This window comes from Heliangelus exortis, chromosome 3 (genome assembly GCF_036169615.1).
Source record: "Heliangelus exortis chromosome 3, bHelExo1.hap1, whole genome shotgun sequence".
Lineage (NCBI taxonomy): Eukaryota > Metazoa > Chordata > Aves > Apodiformes > Trochilidae > Heliangelus > Heliangelus exortis.
The window spans coordinates 99,575,581-99,596,172 of NC_092424.1; the positions used below are offsets into that span (position 1 = coordinate 99,575,581).

The 20,592-nt window shown below is 48.0% G+C and overlaps 2 protein-coding genes across 2 annotated transcripts in view; one reads left to right on the top strand and one right to left on the bottom strand.

Moving 5' to 3' along the window:
- RRM2 (ribonucleotide reductase regulatory subunit M2) overlaps nt 1-20,592 on the top strand; it is a 63,725-nt gene that overhangs the window by 14,627 nt on the left and 28,506 nt on the right. The window lies entirely within an intron of this gene.
- On the bottom strand, nt 476-16,672 carry CYS1 (cystin 1). The gene is made up of 3 exons (XM_071741889.1): nt 16,187-16,672; nt 7,195-7,244; nt 476-1,889 (listed from the first exon to the last, which is right to left on the bottom strand). The coding sequence occupies exons 1-3, from the start codon at nt 16,445-16,447 to the stop codon at nt 1,784-1,786; spliced, it is 417 nt and encodes a 138-aa protein (XP_071597990.1). The 5' UTR covers nt 16,448-16,672; the 3' UTR covers nt 476-1,783.

Below are 20,592 nucleotides of genomic sequence, written 5' to 3' on the forward strand. Positions count from 1 at the left end.
TGGTCAGGGACACCTTCCACTAGACCAGGCTGCCCAAAGCCCCATCCAGTCTGTCCTTGGACATTTCTAGGTAGGGGACAACCACAATTTCCCCAGGGCAACCTGTTCCAGTGCCTCACCACCCTCACAGTAAATTATTTCTTCCTTATGGCCAATCTAAACCTACTGTCTTCCAGTTTAAAGCCATTACCCTTCATCCTAAGTACCCTGGTGGGTTTGCTGTGAGCTCTTGCCTCTGAGCTCATGTAGCTTTGCAGAAGATCACCCCCCTCTCTGCTGCCCACCTCTGCAGGCTGCTTGGCACCTCCTGAGCCCTCAGGCAGAGCACTATGCCAGAGCCTTGCTGCAGGAAAGGTAACCAGAGCAGGAGAACACATGCCAGGTGTGTAACCTCATGTCTGCCTCATAGCACTCCTCCTGCCATTTTCCTTAGTCTCTGCAGGTACCATAAGAAAATTTGCCACATAAGCTGGAGAGCCTTTAAAAAACATTTGAAGCCTTTATTGAGGGCTACACAGTTTACAGATGTGTTTATTTCTGGTTCACATATACCAGGAATTAAAAAGAAGTTAAAATACAGCATGTTAAGAAGAATCCTGCTGTTTGATCTTACAAAGTCCACATGATGATTTCATGTGATATCTTTTATGCTTCCACTGAAGACAGAAATAAGTTGACTTTCCTCTTCTGATAATAAACAGCTGCTCATAACATATCAAGATGCAGGTAAAATAAAGGCAGAAACCCTAAAAATACCAGGCTTCCCTGTTAGGGAGCACTGAAAGTACAGCTATCTTTGCAGAGCTGACTTTCTGTTTTACTTGCAGTCACCCAGTGGTAAAAGGTAGTGATTGGCTTTTAGGTTATGGTAAAAGGTAGTGATTTGTCTTCTAGGGTGCTCACAAGAAATAACTGGGAAAGAAATAACTGGACTGATAGTTCTGAAAACTGATGGTGAACAGCTGCACTGCAATAGTGTTCAAGCCTCTCTCAAAATGAAATGATAGCTGCTGGCTGCAGTGAGGCAGCTCCAGGGATGTGTCTCCTGCTTTTGCTGGAGAATCCATGCCAAGAAGGCCCAGGTACCAATGCCAGGATCCTGCCCCAAAGGAATCGTACAAATTCTATGCTCCCAAGAGCTTTCTTTTCTTAAGTGGTGGGATTTCAACTCTGGGAAGATGCTACCAACTGGATGGTGGTCTCACTCCTCTTTTCACCTTACAGTCCATACTTGGGGAGAGGACCATGTTTGAAAAGACAGTGTCAAATTCAAACTTGGACCAGAGACTTGCACAGCTCAAGTAGTGAATTTGGCCTGTTTTAAATGGCAGGAACATGAATTTCATGCAACATCCCCTAAAGAGAGAGGTGAATCAAATGATTTTGCTGCATTTTTTTCCTTAATAAGACAAAACAAGATCTTCCTTCAATACACCATGTCTCAACATTTCTATTCTAGTATGCCACTTTAATTTTAGCATGCCTTCATTTGTAAATACTATTTAGAGATGAGCTTCTAAATACTGATTCACAGGACGGATTCGTCCCTCTTCCAGTGGCACCCATCAGAAATCAGCTGTTGGTGAGGATCTTCACCCTGTCACTCAAGACTTTCCCATTTGTGCTTCCGAAGCAGTCACACTGCTCCTCATGCTCCACCTCTCTTTGTCACCCACCTCTTCTGTGCCATCCCACTATGTGAGGGGTCATTTTAGCAGCAGCAGCTTTGCTCCAGCTGGACTTCCAGGAACGTGCATGAAGTTCCTGTGGAATGAGGCTGTGCTCAGCGGCAGTACTCCCGCTCAATGCTTGCCATGAGCTCCTCCTCCGCATAATCATAGGAGATTGTGGTCTGCCCTGATGGCTTCTTGCTGTTCCTTTGTGGGCACCTGCCAGGGAAGAGAATGCTATATTGGAGTCATGAGAGAAACAAGCTCTGAAGACATAAGATGACCCTTACTTCATATTTTTTTGTGAATGGAAAGATCGAGCTGCATGTGACTTGTTGAGACACTGATACTGTCAAGCCTGGTTCCCATACCACAGAGGGACATCACTTGCTGACATTTGCTATCACTTGGCATCTATTTTAGTCTATGAGTTCATTACACTACAGCCTTTACAATGCTTCAGATCAAGCTGTCATGACTTTGTGAGCTGTCATTGGTGAATTAAGTTCAAGGCCTGGTTAAAGCATTACATAACCTTCACACTAGTCACTAGTTTTAAGGTTTTATGCAGAAAGAGATTTTTTTTCTTTCATATCTGTAAGGGATTTGAATTTCAACCACAGTATGAATGCAGCTTCCTCAAACTGCTCTTATGACATTTTCACATCAGCACAACTCTCCCATGAGTGGAAACTGTTGTCTGATTCAGCAGGAGCTGGTATGAGGTTTATTTGCATTACCAGATGTGGTTTATGCTGGGTGCAAGGGACATCTGTCCCTCCCTGCCTGAGGGAGAACAGTGAAAAGTCTTCTGCAACCTTTGACCACTGTAACTCACACTACCAAATACATCTACTTGACAGTGGTAGTGGATCAAGGGTTGGACTTGATGGTCTTACAGGTCCTTTCCAACCTGGATGATTCTATGATCTTGCCCTCCAGGACTCAAGAGATGAGACATCAGTGTAGAAGAGAGTGCTGCTCCCTGACCTCCTGGTAGAGAACCAGGAGGTGAGTAAGCCAGGCTATCAGGTCAGTCATCTCTGGAATGTGGGACAAATGGCTCCAGGAGATGGAGGTAATGGTGAGGTGCAGAGATAAGTGGAGACTTAAGCTGGTAAATCCAAACTGTAAAATCACTTGTTATGCCATGTCAACTGAGAATGGTGGGCTTCCTTTGTGGACATCCACTGATGGAAAACAAATAAGCAATAAATAAATGGGTTTGTATGGCAGCTTGCTGCTTGCCAAAGAGGAGAGTGTTCATATCCAATGGCATGGTAGTAGCTGTGTCCCAGGCATGTTAGTTAGCATCAGTTGACTTACCATTTCCATAGGAATGAGCTCTCTCTCATCCTTGGTCCTGCAGCTGGGGTGAATTTGGTCATTTGCGTTCTCTAATGAAAAGCTTGTGGACCTATCTATGAGATCAAATCTCAGGAGATGCCCCAAAGCAGGTAAGTAAATGTAGAATCAGAATTGAATAAAAAAGTCCTGAAATGCTTTTTTAAGGAAACTTTGTCATACAGGGGAGGTGCTGTCTTTGATAGCCAAGGACTGTTCTCCCTGGGACAGGAAGCACCCACAACACTCCTCAGCCAGGCAGCAGCCAGCACCCTGATGCTGTGAAGCAAGGGGCACCAATACAACCCCTCCTCTGTTCTTACCTGTCCATGTCAGAATGGCTTCTGTCCAGTCCAGCTGCCCTGACCAGGCTGTGTCAATGCTGTGCCCCCAGCACATCAGAAATAGTTTGATGTTTTTCCTGGAGCTGCCTGGTGACCAACTGGTATGGCAGCTGGGTCATGTGAGTGTCCTACATTTATTTACACTGAACCATGCCCTTGATGGCAAGTCCTACTGGCAATAAGTGGGATTTACAGGGAACTCTTCTGCTTATTCCTTTTATTAATTTTCCTTCTGCTGGGCTGTGAGCAATCCAGTTTCTACCACAATAAATGAGGGCTGGGAAGAAAGCTGGAAGTCCAAGAGCTTGAACCATACAGCAGCAACTACAAAGTGAGAACTGGGAAAAGGAAATGCAGAAATCTGACTTAAACACACAATATATTGATTTAAACTCCACACTGTGACAACCCTTGAACTAATTTTGTATTACGTGATGAATTAGAGGCAGAGCTCCTGGCAGCTTGCTAGCAGGCCCACAGAACAGTCATTGTTTCTCTAAGCAGTTACATAATTTCCCACTGTTAATTATTCTTGATTCTTTGGCTTGCATGATGACCTCCAAGCATGGGAGAAAGTCTCCAGGTAAAATTTTCACTCATTGAAACATAGGTATGCATTTAAAAAGATGAAAGCAAACCCCACCTACCATGCACATCCCAGAACTAAGAGGAATAGAGAGGGCTCTGTTTCTTTCATGAGCAAGTTGCTGCTCTTGTTCTTTCTCTTGTAGTGGCAAAGTTCTGTATCATTTAATAAGGAAATAATTTTCTAAATGAAATGTTCCATGTGGCTAAAGGGATAAACTTCTCCATCCTGAGGACAGTGAGCAGAAGAACAGCCACCATCCTTGGAGGCTTTCAAGAACTGATGGGACAAAGCCCTGAGCAATCTGTCCTGATCTGTCCTGGGGCAGGAGGCAGGACAAGGGACCCCCTGAGACCCTCCCAACCTCAACCTTGATTTCAATGGTGCAGCTCCACTGCCAGCTGCTCCTGCTGGCCCTGGAACTGGGAGGCTGTGGCAGGGAAAGCCCCAGGACAGGGTGTGGTCAGGACAGGAGATGGTGGACCACAGGTCTGCTCCTGGGCCAGCAGGAGAGGAGGCTCCTTGGCTGTCCCAGCAACACGCAGCCAGGGCTGCAGATCAGGGCTTGCAATCCACGTGGGATCAAGCTGAGGGCTGTCAGACTTTCTGATTCAGAAAATAACAGATCAGCATGTGGAGGGGGGAAATTTTTCAAAGCCCAGGTATTCTGGAGGAAGAAACCTGGGAAGGAGCAATGCTGTTAGGGAAAGAGTGAGCTGAAGAGCACACAAGAGGGGGATTTGCAGTACAGAAAAAAAGGCCAATGCAACTCCATCAGGATTATTGTGCAGACTTCTGGGTATCTTATTACTAAAAAGTTATTAACAGCTTGGAGGGAGTTCAGAAAGCAGCAATAAAAGTGATTTAAGGAGCTAGAATGTAGCAATTTAGGAAAGCGAGAAATGTGCTCCAGTTCAGCTAAAGGCCTCTCTGTGTTTAAAGATTATTAAGGGAAGGAGAAATTATTTTATTTTTTTTTTAATGGGAAGACAATGAACTATGCAAAGAGGACAAGGAAATGCAAAGGGCATCATTAGACTGAAAGTGAGCAAAAGTACCTCTGAGCAAGCTCCCAGTGGTGGGGACAGCTGGCAGTGCCAGGTCCCTGGAGCCAGGCAGCTGCTGATGTGGGGGAGAGCTGCCTGCAGGCTCTGGTGACAATGTCCCTGATGAGCAGCAAAGGCGACAATCTCTGCAGCAGAAACCTTAGTTAAGTGGCTGAAAACTAGGCTGGGGTAAATCTAGGCCACTGTTTTTTTATTGTTTTGCTAAGGCTGGGAAAGTCCAGGCTTAATCATTAAAATGCCTTCTGCAAGATCTTGCAGCTGAAAAATGGGTCAAAACAACGCCCCAGTCACAGTGACAGGAGCCTTGGCAGCAGCTGTCCCATCATTACAGAGCTCCCTGGCTGTGTCATCCCACTCAGGCACCACCAGATGCTAGAGAGCAGCTCACAAAAGAATTGCAGGGGGAAAGAGAGGTAACACAGCAACATCAGGAATACATCCAGCTGTGTTCCTACATCCATCAAAGGTGTTTATTAGGGTCTGGTTTAGGTGCTTATGTGGTGTCACACAGGAGTGTGTTGCAGCACAGGAGGTGCACGCCTACAGAACCTATCTGGTGTGACTGCTCTCTTGGCAGATAGTCCCCATATCTAGTTGTTTTTTTTTTCCTCTGTGCTTGACATTTATTTCTCTTTAATTGGCTTTATGGGAATTTCTTCAGTCAGCAACTCTATCAGGATATTTATAACATGGGTGTTTATCTAGAACAACTCTAGCTGCAGATATGTGAAAGATAGGACACCCAAGCACATGAACTACTGTTTCTGGGGCTTGATCTGGTTTCTTCAAAATGCAATTTTGCTATGTGCTTGACAATTAAAAAAAAAAAAAAAAGAAAGAAAAAGAAAAAGAAAAGTTTGCATGCAGTTCTGGTCAGCCCTGATTATCATGGGCAGTACAGGCACTTCCCATGTGAGCTGCACTGTGGGGCTCTGCAGTGAGCATAAAGTAAATGTTACCTAAATGAAAATAAGCTTCTGCTCTGCCATCCCAGATCAGAAACCAGTCTGCTGTCTCAAGTCTTCCCTTTGTTTTTCAAAGAGGAAGGGAGAAGGATGGCCCTGGCAGGGGACAAGAGGAGCCAGGGAGAGCCTGGATCTGTGGAGCTTGGCTGTGGCAGGCTGGGTGTGCAGCCCCAGAGGACACTGCTCAGCTGCCAGCATAGCCCAAAGCCCACCAAGGATGTCAGAAAGCCCAAGAGTGGTGACAGTCCCTGCAGGCAACCCTATGAGCTTTGCTGTTCAGAAAGCTGGGGCCAGAATTGTTTCCTGAGCACTCCTGAAGCCAAGAGCCTCTCCAGGAGGGCTCTCTGCCAGCTGGGAGGGAGGAGGAGGGAGGACGGTGGCTGGTGCTCGGGTGTCACATCCACCAGTGCCGCTCCCCATTAGTAGGTCACAGCCTGAGCTGCAGCTCAGCCTCCTCTCCAGTGCTGCAGGAGTGGCTGGAGGAGTCTGAGATTAACATTGGAGTCACCCCTTAGCATAAGAAAATGATATTTTAGGATAATTTTTCAAGCTTCTTTTGTTTCTTCTGTTTTTGTTTTTTTTTTTTAACATATATGTCAAACTGTTCCCTTTGCTCTCGGTGCATCCTCGGAGGCACAGTCTGCTTGGTAACTTTTGCTTGTGGAAGGTGAAATCTGAGATTTATTTTTTTTATGATACCCCATGCAGTAGGTCCCCTCCATTCCCCTGTCCCTGAGGGAGGCTCATGTCTCTACCTGGTGCAGCATCAGAGTGCCTCATGGATTTTCTTTTATGATTCCTAGGGAGCAAAGAGATTTTATTCTCCTTTTCTACATGCTGCACAGCCCACAGATGACCTGCAGGTGAAGCAGGGCCTGAGCTGCTCCTTGGAGCACTCCTCCCCAGCTTTTCACAAGTTCCTTCAAGATGCCATTGTGACAGGCAGGCATCTTAAATTCTGCACTGCTCATGACCAGGGATGAAACTCTATACTGTAGCAATATGGATTTTTTTCAGGCAACACAGCTCCTGGATTTTTTTTTCAAATTGTCAAAGAAGTAGAAGTGAGAATACTTAGGGCTATAAACCATTTGACACTATTCCCACCTCTCGTTTGCACAGCAGGAGGCATGCAGGAATAGTTTTCCCCTTTATGGCCCCTGCCTTCCATCTGCTTTCCCAGCCTGGAGATAAACCAAAGAGACTTGGGGTACTCACTGATGGTTGGAAGTGTTCTCTGGGTCTGGTGGGCTGCTGGTTGACAGAGCCTGGAAAAGAAGAACAGTCATGTATTTCAGTTCCCACACTGTGAAGTTGAGGGAGGTGACTCTGCCCTCTGCTCTGCTTTGCTGAGACCCCACCTGGACTCCTGCATCCAGCTCTGGGCCTTCAGCACAAGGCAGACATTGATCTGTTGGAGTAGGACTGGGGAAATAGTCAGAGGGCTGGAACCCCTCTCCTATGGGGAAAGGCTGAGTGAGCTGGGGTTGTTCAGCCTGGAGAAAAGCTGCCAGGGACACCTTATTGTGACCTTTCAGTATATAAAGAGGGCTTGTAAAAAAGAAGCTTTTTACCAGTGCCTGTGAAGAAAGGACAAGAGGAAACTGTTTTAAACTGAAAGAGTGGACACAAGAAATTTTTTATGATGAGGGTGGTGAGACGCTGGAAGAGGTTGCCCAGAGAAGCTGTGAAAGTGTTCCAGGCCAGGTTAGATGGGACTCTGAGCAACCTGATCTGGTAGATGTCCCTGTCCATGGCAGGGAGATTGGACTAGATGAGCTTCAAAAGTTCCTTCCCAGCCAAATAATTGTTTATTTCTACGAAAACTATCTCTGGCTGTAGTGAGCCATGGCAGGGCTGGTTTAAACCCTCAGCCAACCTCTGTGGATACAAGAGACCCCCCTTTATTGACCACTGTCCTGCTAGTTCTGTTCAGAGTCTGGGGCTGCAGGCTATGGAAACAAAATCAACAATGTTGTCATTAGGCAGAACCACAGAATGGTCAATGGTCATGGTTGGAAAAGACCTCTAAGATCACTGCATCCAAGTGTCAACATCCCTCCACTTCCCCCCAAAACAAAAACCAAAACAAACCAACAACAAACCAACAACAACAAAAAAAACCCCAAACAAACAAAAACCCCAAAAACATCATAATCAACAACAACAACTAAAATTATTACTGTGGCCACTAGAGCATGTTGTGAAGTGAAACCTCTCAGTTTTCCCATGAATTCACACTGCTCGGCCAGCTGACAAGTAGCAGCATGAAAATACCTGTGAAGGAAGGAAGTTACAGCAACATGGACTCAATTCTTTTGACTTGGCAGAGCTGCTCCTCTGAAAAGATCCATGTGGAGTGAAACATCCACCTTTCTTACCCAGGAAGCCCACATGTCTCCAATGGGATACCAGGGGGACAACAAAAGCCAAACCTAATGGAATTTAAGATGAGAAGATGATGGGACCTTGTGTGTGTTTGAGCCCTTTGTTGGACCAGTAATAAAATGAACCCCCTGCAGCCATGTGCTATTGAAAAGAATGGAACTTTGATCTTCTTCCACTTCTTTACAGTATTCTCATGAAGAAAGGGAGGAGGTTAGGGACAAGGGCTTTGGCTTTGCACAAAACTAGGCTTATTTTGTCTTGTCACTATTTTTTCTGAGCTGCAGTCTTGAAGCTGGTGGGACTCCTTCATGCAAGTTAAGCTGGATCTCACCTCTACATCAGGTGTGACATGTTTCTGCAGGGCAGGATGGAATCACATGATTCCTCAGTAAGATCATGTATCCAGTCTTGAGCAGGCTCAGCCCTGTGCTGCCTTGAGTACCAGCACTGTATGGGACTGGTATTGGTGAGTGTGGGAGTTATGGAAGGGAGATGCCCTCACATAGGCAATCCTGGTACAGGGATGATGGCTTTATGAGCAGTTTTGCACTGATTTCAATCAATTGCTATCAATCAGGCTGGTATGTGCCATCTGCTGGATAGAAATATTCACCTGGCTGTCTGCCATTATTGCATGGCACTTAATTTTAATTTAGAAGAGATGTTTTCATTACACTTGTTCCTTATATGCTTCTCATGCAGATGGAGAGGAATTGAGGTTTAAACACAGTGCTCTCAGACACTGCCAGGCAGGTGGGTGTTTGGCACCAAACTGTTCAGCTCCTCCTTGCTTCCTGGATGGGCTTTGTGGTGCCATGGACGCCTTTGGCTCCTGTGCTTGAGCAGGTGAGGAGGGCTGCAGCAACAACACCATCTTCATGGCACTGGGTCAACACCTCTTCCAGGAGAGCCCTCAGTAGCTCCCATTTCTGGAACTAGGGAAAGGTGTCTGCTATCCACAGTCTTTCATGTCCTAGATGTTTGCTTAAAATTACAAATTACAACTTTATGAAAGTCCTGTAACATCTTTGATACCTTTCCAAATGCAGTCCACATCCTTTCAGAAGAGGCTCTGTTCTTTGGTAACACTTTGTTTCCTCTGGAAGAGCCTGAACCATTGCAGCAACCATTAGCTCCTGGGTCTAAGTGGAGATGAGGCCATGTGAGAAAGCTGACAGTGAAGGAAGAGAGTTTCTGCCTGCTTATTTAGCATTGTTTCTTGGCAGTCTCCCATGAGTGACATGAGCAAGCAGCAGTGCCAGGAGGATGCCGTGCCAAGCTCCAAGGACTGACTCCTCCTGGGAGTGCACCCCACAACCCATCCCCACATCCTCACCATCACCCACCAGGCTACTGCTGCCACCTCTTTCCTTCCACCAGGTGAAGAACTGCATTCATCCTTGGCACCAAGAGGAACACAGTTCTCCAGGACTGCTCTGATGCTGCTCTTCTCACAGCAAGAGACAAATATCTCCATCCTGGAGATATTTAAAAAGAGACTGGATGTGGCACTCAGTGCCATGGTCTGGTAACTGCAGCGATAGTGGATCAAGGGTTGGACTTGATGATCTCTGAGGTCCCTTCCAACCCAGCCAATTCTATGATTCTATGAATGCAGCTCCCAGCACTTCTGGGCAGAGAATGGGTTTGGATCAGTTTAGGTTTGGGGGTGAATTGTACAGTAGGTTGTCTTTTTCTTCCCTTGTGGCTGACTCCTCTGTATTACGAGCTGTACGTGCTGTGTGGGTGGAAGACAGAATTAATTAGTCATAAGGATGGAGAAGCTCTGGTTAGGAAAATCTGCTTCTCCATGCAAAATCATCTCCCACCTTCTCCAGGGGATCTGTCAGCAACAACGCTTATTTCCCAAGAGAATTTGGCACTGGCACGGGTAGATCTCTACTGACATTTAATCCAATGCATCGGGAAAAAACTTGGGAGGAAGTGAAAGCAAAAGGCTCCTCCAGCCTCAGCCTTTCCACCTCGATCAGAGCCTCCTTGCTCGGGGAGTGTCTCTGAATCCCTCCAGGGGAATGAGCCGTGGCGGTGCCCATGCGGCTCCGGGTGCCGGGAGCAGGCGGGACAGGGAGCAGGGGCTGGGGCAGGCAGTGAGACATCACAGAACCTGACCCCACCCAGCCCGTGCCGACCGCTGTCATCCATGGGTTGCAAAATCAGCAGATAATTAGTATTAGCCCTTTATGTGGGTAGAAATGATGCGCACGTCAAGACACTTTAATATTATGGGTTCCTATCCTGCAGCTAAATGGGTAATTGCTGGCCTGGCTGGCCTGTGCCCTGTTAAGAGATAAATGAAGTCATCTTCTCCTTTCTGCAGCTTGCAGTCATCTTTTTATTACTCATCCAGACTGCAGCGTGTCTCCTTGTTTTCCATCCTGTTCTCAGCTTAGGAATCCCATGCTGGGGTCTGTTGTGCTACAAAGCCCCACTTCACCACCTCCTCTCAGTTCAGAGATTTGGCTATTAAGCTCACCCAGGTATACTGGGGTTTAATTTAATGCAGGGAGATGTGAGGTGGAGTGGTTTGACAGCAGCTGCACACACACCACTGCTGTCCTTTATGTCAGGGCACAGCAAGGTGGAGCAGAGGGCTGGAAGGAGCAGCCATGGCTGTCTCTTGTATGGATGAACCAGAGTTCCTGGAGTTCAGCTTCCCATTCCCCCAAGCCAGTGCAAGCTGTGGCTGGTGTTCTTCACGCCCTTACTCTCCTGGCTCCCTGCCTTCTCCCTCTGCCATCTCTAGCAGCTGCTGGTGAGAATCCCCTGCCTTGGGCCTGCAGGGTGACCAGGAGCTGGGCATCTTTTGGGGATTCCAAGCTCTCCTCAGACTACCTTGAAACTGCTCAACCACAGCCTCAACTATAGTTTCAGCCTCAATGTCTCCAGTGTCTCTCTCAATTCAAGCTGCCTTTTGGGGATGGGTCCCTATGCCAACCCCTGAACCAAGTCCTGGCGTTATTTAGGAGACTGAAAATTGTCCCAGGCCAAAACCATGCCAGGGACTATCACAGCATCTCAACAGAGATGCCCAGCAGCTGCTGTGGTATGTTTTACCCTGACACAGACACAGCCCTGAAATACAGTAGAACAGAAATACAGCCAAATACATACACACCTACAGTAGAGATACAGACCCTGAGTGGTCCCATCACATACAGGGGAGTGTAGAGAGTGACTAAGCCACCAAAAACTTTCACACCGAAGCAATGTGGTCCCCTGCCAGTGCTGCTCTGCTGGGCTGTGGTTTCACAGCAGAGCTTTTCTGCACAATGTAGGGCAGTGCCTCCTTCCCTGATTGCTGCTGCCAAACCCCTCCTCACAAACACCCTGTGAGCCAGAGAAGGGGCACAGTCTGAGCTTAAGTGAAAATCCCCCCTTTGGTGGGGAGGATGAGGATGTCAGCCAGGGCACATCCCAGGGGCAGTCTGCAGCAGAGCTGTGGATGGCTGAGCTGGTACAGCAAAAGGGCAGCACCCTCCAGCAAAGCCAGCAAATGATGTGGGTGCCTGGGTCAGTCACTGCTGCCAAAAACAGCCCCTCGTGAACCTGCAGCCAGAGTTACAACTGGCAAAGAAAATCAAGCTTCCTAAGGTGTCAGTAGATACCAGAGGGGATGTGCAGCCCCAGCTGCATCCCAGGGAAAGCACTCCCAGCCTTGCTCTGGTCTGCAGCAACATCCTCTGGCCAGAGAAGGAATTATGAACAGGTGGTGGAGGGGAAGTGGGCAGGCGTGCAGGGAGTTCCCACTCTTCTCCTCTCCTGCCAACTAAAACTTCAGCTCCCAGCTATTTTGCACATGCCCTGTGCTTAGTTTTTAGATCAGGAACGGTTTCAGGGCAAAAGCAACGCATGCTCTGCTGATTGATGTTGGGGAAAAATACCTAGTTCAGCAGTTTTCCAAGTCCAGCTGCAAGACAGCTGTTCTGGGAGGTGACACTGTGTGAGGGGACAGCACAGCTCACTGCTCACTGGGCTCTGGTGACATTTCAGACGGTTTTAAAAAGACAGAGAAGGTAAAGTGAAAGAGAGGGAGATCTTTTGCTCAGCAACCACCAGATCCACACCTGGACACTAACTGCAGAATATTAAATAATTTGACTTTTGACTTTTCCTGTAGCTGTTTGGAGTTCAAGGAGGCTCAGATGTTCAGCTGGAACCTGAACCTGGACCTTTTCTGAAGCACCCTGGCCAGTGTAGCACAGCTCCTTGCACAACCACAGGAGAATGCCTTGACTCAAGGGCATTTTTGACCACTAACACAAACAGGAAAAAAAATGCTGAAACACAATCTTAACAGCACTGAGTTAGAAAGATTCAATTTCTGTTGCTGGAAGCATATTTTAACAAGAGTAGAAAAATAAATCTGAGTTCCTAAAAGAAACTAATGGGGTATAACATTAAATGTCCCCACAGGACCCCTACATGCTTGCAGCTGGGGCCAGCCAGCCACGAGATAATGCTGCACCACATCAGTCTGCAGAAAGAACATTTATGTTGCTGAAAAAAAGAGGCAGAGCTTTGAAGACTTGGGTGCTTTGAAAGTATACACCTCTAGAGGATGGTTAGTACACCCTCTACCTGTGTTCTTCCTGTGCTGCAGCTGGGGTGATCAGCTTACTGTGAGCACACTGTCTCCAGGCAGGAGGAGGGACGGCGCCGTGGAAAAAGCTGTTAAAAGCAAGACTCTAACATGTCTGTGTGATTTTTCCATTTCAGAAAACCAATAGGGAAATGCCTGCGGCTGCAGCCTCTCCCCTGGTTTCCACAGAGAGCTGCCACCCTTCTCTCTGCTGTGGCAGAACATGCAAAACCACAAATACTTTTTCTGCACTAAGCAGGAATGACAAAAAACCATGTGCAGCCATCTGGAATAGAGACTAAACCTGCAAACAGACATTTGGTGATGATAAAGGGACGCTGGGGTCTGCTCTGAGCTAAATTCAGGTTTCCCATCAGGATTTGGTCCCCAGCCACTCCTCTCCACCAGCTCTTGCCACCTGGCCTGGCTGCCAATCATTGCTGCCAGCTTGCTGCTGGATGAAAAAGTGTATTTGGTTCAGGTGGGAAACCACAACATGCTCATCATGTCCAGGAGAAACCCAACCACAACAGCAGAGAGCCGTATCCTGCTTGCAGGCAACCACTGTCTTCTGACCAGTGGCAAATCTCTCCTCCCATTGGCCAGAATCTGACCCTTGACTGGCTATTTCTCATCAGACTTTTCTACTATAATATCTCCTTATTGCCTTTCCTCCTCCCTGCTCATCTTTCCCTCATTACCTCTGCTCAAATAATCCATCCTCTCTTCTCTGAAACTTTTTTGCCTGTTCTCCAGACAGCACTGCTGAATGGTGCACAGCGGGGAGCTTCCTACCACAAGACAGAAGTTAAAAATGCCTGGCTGAGAAGCCAGCACAAATGAGAGAAAATTCCCTCAAAATCTCTTGCAAGAAACCAGTGATGCAACAGAGCTGGTATCCTTTCCAAAAATCTCCTCCACCAGCCTCATGGGAAGGGTGGGACTGCAGTTTGCACGATGACCTAAAAGACTAAACTGCATCCAGTAAACACAAAAAACCTGGTGCTGCAAACAGTTTCCTCTCCTTTTCTCAAGCTAATCACATTTTAAGACTCAAGGAGACAGAATGGTAAGCCCATGACTGCTGTCTCAACTGGACCATGGCCACCTCGGGTTCGGGTAAAGAAAGTGTTACCAAAGAGAGCTTCAACTTTGCCCTGAAAACACCTTAGACTTCTCTCGCATATTTTTTACATCTTTGGAAAATACTGGTAATTCTCTGGCGTATTTCAAACAACTTCTCTGGGTGCAACCAGAAATGTCATCACTTCCTTCCCAAACAACAGGCAGCAGCAGCAGGTGGAAGAGGAAGCACACCAGGTGTTCTGCATCACCTGCATTCACCTCATGGGTGGCATAGCTGTGTCTGCACCCACTTGGTCACACTGGGTAAGAGAGGCCCCAGATGCCTGCTTCTGGCTGAATTTTGAGAACCCTCACAGACACCTCTGTGCTGCAAGGCTTGATGGTATTCCCACCCTTGGTTTGCATTGAGTGTGACCATGACCTAGTGCAGTGGAGGTGGTGATATGGGTACCTCATCATCATTTCTGCCAGAGGAGAAGGCTTGCAGTGGGGAACTAGCCACATCTTAAATTCTTTATCCTTTCTAGTTTGCCCTTTGTCATTAGTTCAATAGTATCTACAGTCACGGTATACTTTCTCTCTTCTGATTTTCATAGCTTTGTTGCCTTTCTGATACATAGTCAGCCAGAACACATATCCACAGGAAAATTCACAGCCAATATTATTATTTTTAAAGATCCATCTATGACATTCACATGTAGAGACAGAGGGAAAATGGACATCAGCAGCCTCTAGTCCCATAAATATTAAACAGGAGCAGCCAGGAGGACTGATCACCAGTGAGTCACTCAGAGGAGAAAGTGCTGCTCAGCTGAGCTCCTATTTATACCACAGGAGGCTTTAGAGTTAAAAGAGCAAGGAAGAAGTATGACAATACAAGATTACTTTTTTTTTTCCCTTTCCAAATTTTTAAAGCTTGTCTAAAAAAAAGGGTTCTCATACTGAACCCTGCCAAGTTTCCTAATAGCAAAATTTATTTCACATTAAAGTTATCCTTACCCCATGGAAATGCAGTTTGGCAATGGAAATTTTACACTACTACAGAGCAAAACTGAGGCACGCAAGCCAGAAAGTCCTGGGTCCTAAATATTAATTTCTATTTTGAAATTTATTACTTTAGTCTGACAGCTTTTGTGCATCTGCACAGAGCACCATTTATTTAACAAACAGCATATAACTTCCAAAGCTGCGATAAGATGAAAGAAGCTGGTGATTTTTGGCCTCATCACCAGAAGATATAAATGCTGCTGTTATTTTTGGACAGGAAAAAAAAATTCTCGTCAGATAAATCCACTATTTGTTAAACAGCAAGATACCAAAATGCTTCTTTAGGACTTTAGCTGGACTGCAGCTGCAGCAGATTGGCAAGCACTAAATGGCAGCTCTACATTCACATTTAAAACTTCTGTTTACAAGACTGAACCAGGGAAAAGCATGAGCTGCATTTTATAAAGTTAAGCTGTTTTCATAAGGGAGAAACAGAATTTTTCAGCCCTTCTTGGGAACCATGCACCAGAGAGAGAAAATGCAAGGAGCAGAAGCAAATGGTGATCAAGCCTGGTTTGCCAGCAAAGATAAAAAGAATTGTAGAATCGTTTCGCTTGGAAAAGATCTTTGAGATCAAGTCCAACCATTAAACCATGTCCCTAAGCACTACATCTACCCGGCTTTTAACACATCTACCCCCGGGTTGGGGATTCCATCACCTCACTGGGCGCCCTTTTGCAGTGCCTGATAGCCCTTTCCGTGAAGAAATTTTTCTTATATCCAACTTTTTCGTAATATCCAATCTAAACTTCCCCTGGCACATGAGGCCAATTCCTCTTGTCCTATCGCTCGCTACTTGGGAGAAGAGCCCGACCCCGGCCTCTCTACAGCCTCCTTCCAAGTAGTTGTATAAAGCAACAAGGTCTCCCCTCGGTCGCCTTTTCTCCAGGCCAAACAATTCCAGTACCCTCAGCCGCTTCTCCCAAGATCTGTTCTCCAGACCCTGTACCAGAGGGGCGAGAGCTTGGTGCCGGTTGCCTTCGGAGGAAGCGGTGGCCTCAGCCCTCAGCCTCGGCTTTGGAAGCGCTCTCCCGTCCAGCGGGGACCCCCTGTGTCCGGGGTGTCCCGGGGGCCGGGGCGGGCACTTACCGCCTGCTGGGGCGGGGTCCCCCCGTGCCCCCCCGCCGCCTCCCCGCAGCACCCGCCGTCCCGGGGCAGGGGGATGCCGCCTGCAGCCGGGGCCGTGCGGCCGGGGGCGGGCAGCGCCGCCGCCTCATCGCCCTCGGTCAGCACCGTCTCCAGCAGCTGCCGGTTCTCCGCCGCCGCCGCTCCGCCCGTGGGCACCGCTCGCCTCTCCGCTGCCGCCCCCGCCGCCGCCGCTCCCCGCCGCCGGCTGCTGCCGCTGCCCATGGCCGCGCCGGTGCCGCAGCCCCGGGGCTATGCGGGCGGAGAGGGGGGGGGAGGCGGGCAGCGCTCCCGGGACCGCCGCCTCTCTCCCGGCTCCGCCGCCTCTCGCGTCCGGGGCGGGCGTGGCTCTTGGCCGCTCCCCGGGGCCTGCATCTCCCGGAACCCTGTGGGAAGGGGAAGAATCCCACCCAGAAGGGGCCCAAAGGCCAAGGGAAGGATCGGGTGATGCAGGGGAGGGACGCGCGGACGGTTCTAACCAGAGTTTTCAAGCCCCCAGAGCGGGCGGGCTGCCTCGCTCCACTTGTCCTTCCAAACCCTTCCAATTACACTGTTATCCCAGCCTGCCCCAGGCTCCTGTTGCTTACACACATCTCCTGGAGCTGTAGGGGAACATTGTCATCTTTAGGGACCACACAGCAAGCCAGCAATCCTGAGCTAAATCCATGCACACCCCCTCAGACAGGTCTTTGCAAACCTTTGGAGAATAAGGCATCCGGGAGGATGTAATTTGGGGTACAGCTTGAGTACTGAGTATTATTCCTGGGCTTGGGGAACGTTTCCACCCTGTCACTAACCAGCAAAAGGAGCAAAATTTCTGGAAGTCCTGATGCAAAGGAGGGGACAGCTGGGCATCTCCTCAGCCCATCCCCATGTCAGGAGTCACTTTCTGCTTCCCAGTATCCCATTGAGGCCATTAAGCAGACACCATAACCATCTTCAACTGCTTCCTTCTGTCTTTGCTTCCAACAATATTTATGCAATTGTTGAACACTCTGGGAGGGATTGCTCCAGTTAAAATGTGGCAAGGCTGTAATTTCCCCCCTGGGAAATGAGAGCAGGGTGGCTGTTTGGTTTCTGTCCCCTACCTGCAGTAGTGGGTGAGTGGGAGGGAGAGGGGCTCCCCCAGGGCTGCTGCTCCCCTCTTTCCAAACCAGAGGCTGATAAAAGCAGGAGGGGCAGAGCTGTGACTCCCATCACTGCTTCTCATTGCTGACTGCAGTGATTGCATCATTCCTTCTGCTGGTTCTTCCTAAACCACCCAGATAAAGCCCAAGAGCTCATAATGGAGGAGCAAGAGGAGAGAAGGCAGTGAGTGGTCAGATAGTTTCCAGAAGGATATTCTGCAGGAAGAGGAGGTCAGATGGCAGTCTGGGTGTGCAGTGTTACACTCACGTCCTGGTTCCAAGGAAGAGGAGGTGACTGAGAAAATGCTTTGGATCTGAGATAGGTCTTGGAGAGAGAGATGGGGACAGGATACTGAGGGGGAGATGGGGGAACTGAATGTGAAAGTAAATAGCCCCAAACAAAATATGCAACATACGAAATGGCAGAAGGATGCAAGGTGAGGAACTGCTATCATTCTGCTCTGATCTGGCAGAACATGCCTTATGGAGCCCTTCTTCTGGGCAGGGAGGCCAAGGCACACTCAGTGGCTATGTCTGCATAGACCAAGAGGTTAAAGGTAGTCTCCCTGTCCATCCTGTGGCTCCAGGAACTGGCACACCTCATGTGCACTGGTGCAATGGGCTGCTCCTACAGGAGGAGAGAGGAAGGACAGGAGAAGACTTTTGACCTTGGCTCTGCCAACTGCACCAAGGGAGGCAAGTCCCAGGTTTTAACTCAAACTTCTTGCTTGAATTAGCCCAAAGTACATGATTTCATCCCGGGAAAGAACATTCCTGTAGTCATATTGTTTTTTGGATGTGTTTCTGAAAGCAGAGGAGGCAAGCTGGGGTTTTGGGCTGGACAGAGGAGATGTCATCAGCCTCCATAGGCCATGATGGGGCTCATGGGGACACAGGGCTCTCTCTGCTCTTTTCCTGGACTGTTTTCTCAGGCTGCAAGGCTTCAGGTGGCACTTCTGAGTCCCCTCCAGTGTGGGCTCCTGGGGGACTGCAAGTTGAAGTTCACCAGGGTGGCAACATCCCTCCCCAAGGGGAAAGGATCTGCAGGCATCAGGGACAAGAGCATTCCCAGCAATAAGTGAGAAAATTCCTCCTCCTCCTCCTCCATCCTTGCAGGCTGTCTCTGAAGGACTGGAGCCTCCTGAAAGTTTTCTGGCTGCCCCCATGGAAACAGTTCATTCCAGGGCAGTCCCTCAGATTTGCTTGGAAGGGATGCACAGGCTTGCTGTCAAAATGAGCCAGACGCCTTGTGTTTTGAAGCAGCTTCTTGCTGGAGCCAGGAAGATGTTTGAGCGGTGGTGACCCCAAATGCTGCTGTGGCTTAGCAGTGACATTGGAGGAGTCACTGCCATTCAGTGATACTTAAGGACTGCTGAGAAATAAAGAGAAGATTTTCCAAAAGCTAAAGGATGGATAAGCACATGACTTCTCTGGGAAGTCAAAGAAAATCAGCTATCAGATTCCTCTTCATAATGGACTGATGGCTTTTAACACCATTTCCCAGCAGGGCTAGTGGATAATACCTTGGCTGATCTTCAAGAGCAAGGGTTGGAAGTGTGCAGTGCAAGTGCCAAGGCTGGCATGCAGAGCAGTTTTGGATGGCCCCCAGCCAGGCTGGCAAGGAGCCAGGAGCCTTTTCATCCAAAGTGCAGTGCTGAGAGAGCCAACAGCATCAGCTCTCAATTTCTCCTGAGTCCTGTGGGAGCCCAGGAGCTCTTCTGGAGGACGATGCATGAGTTGCCTGGTAGGTGGCCTCTTCTGACTCCTCCTGTGCTGGAACTCTCAGCTTCTGCTCTGGGAAAGAAAACGACATATGCTATATGTGGAAGGTTGCCTACCTCTGTTAAACATCACTCTTCAAACCTGGCAGTCAATAAAATAATTAATTATTAATATATATAAAAATATGCATGTATTCACGCTTATGCACACACCGATACTTACACATATTAACACCAAAGTCTTACCCAAACCATCATGTTTATTTGAGGCATACAGGATAATTTTAAGACTTATTTTAAGACATTTTTGCTTCTTCATGAGTCTTTGCCCTCTGGCTTCAACCCCTGAAGCAACCCCCAGGCCACAGGACAGGTATTGGTGGCTTTAGCCAGTGCAAGGACCAGCACAGTGCATCCCCCACGCTTGGCAGCATTAATGTGAGGGGGGGTGGGGAGGAATGAGGACAGAAAAGGACACACTCTCTCCCCCCAGACAGGTTGCCTTGGCAGAAGAAACTCTCCGTCAGGGTCCCAGCACTTGGGAGGGGTGTTGTCCAGGCTGTTCATTCTGTGAGTCATGATGAGCAGCTGTGGCTCCACCAGTAGTTGTTGTGGGAGCACCAGAGAGCAAACACACCAGGAGTTTCCCTGCTGGGTAAAATAACAGGCTCCCTCTGATAGAGTGACCAAAACAGAACCTGGGGAGCTCTTTTTTTTCAGGTTTTTGTTCCCACCAGAAATTCTCTAGTTTATTTGCAGTTAGTTCATTGAAAGAGCTGATCTTGTAACAATAAATACCACACCACATGTTTTTATCACCACAGGTTTTATCTTCTTTCCTAAAGCTTGCCATATTTTCAGCAGGTTTCTAATAGAAATAGACAAGGTCCCTTGGTATAGGAGCTCTGGAAAGCTACAGAGTTTTGGGTTTTTTTGTGATCATCTACATTAACCACAAAGAAGATTATAATTCAAAGTTAAAGCACAGCAACATCAGAATGAATCTCACCTGCTCACTGACAAGGGTGGTTTCTGCCGTCTTGTGCAGACATTCCAAGGTCCCCCCACAGGGTGTCCGTTTCCCTGGGATGTGGCATGGATAGATGATGTGAATTCCCAGTTGTCCCTCACAGTGGCACAGATGCTGGCCAGCTACCAGGACCTGTCTTGCACCATGATTTGGGTGTTTGGAGTGAGCCTTGAGAGCTCAGTATAGATTTTTATAGGTGATTTTTTGGAAGCTGCTCAGGGAATGCTCATTAGAAGTTTACTTAGATTTCAGAATAGCTTATGTGGTTTTTGCCACGCTCTAAGGAGAAAGTAATAAAATCTGGTCTCCGTGAAGCAAGGGGGGAAAAACCTTCATCTTCCCCACTGCAAACTGCTGGACTGGTGTTACCCTTCAGTGAACAAGTTTAGTTATTAATCTGCTTTTCTAGCATTAACTTTTGTGTTGCAAAGGCAATGTGCACATTGCTCAGATCAGAGAAAAAAGGTATCATCTGGCTCTCCAAACATTTTC

Excerpts from the sequence above, each read along its gene's own strand:
- CYS1 (XM_071741889.1), bottom strand. The coding sequence starts at position 16,447 with ATGGGCAGCGGCAGCAGCCGGCGGCGGGGAGCGGCGGCGGCGGGGGCG. Across the intron at positions 7,245-16,186 it reads GGACCCCGCCCCAGCAGGCG|GCTCTGTCAACCAGCAGCCC; the intron begins GTAAGTGCCCGC and ends CTTCTTTTCCAG. Across the intron at positions 1,890-7,194 it reads GAGAACACTTCCAACCATCA|GTGCCCACAAAGGAACAGCA; the intron begins GTGAGTACCCCA and ends CTTCCCTGGCAG.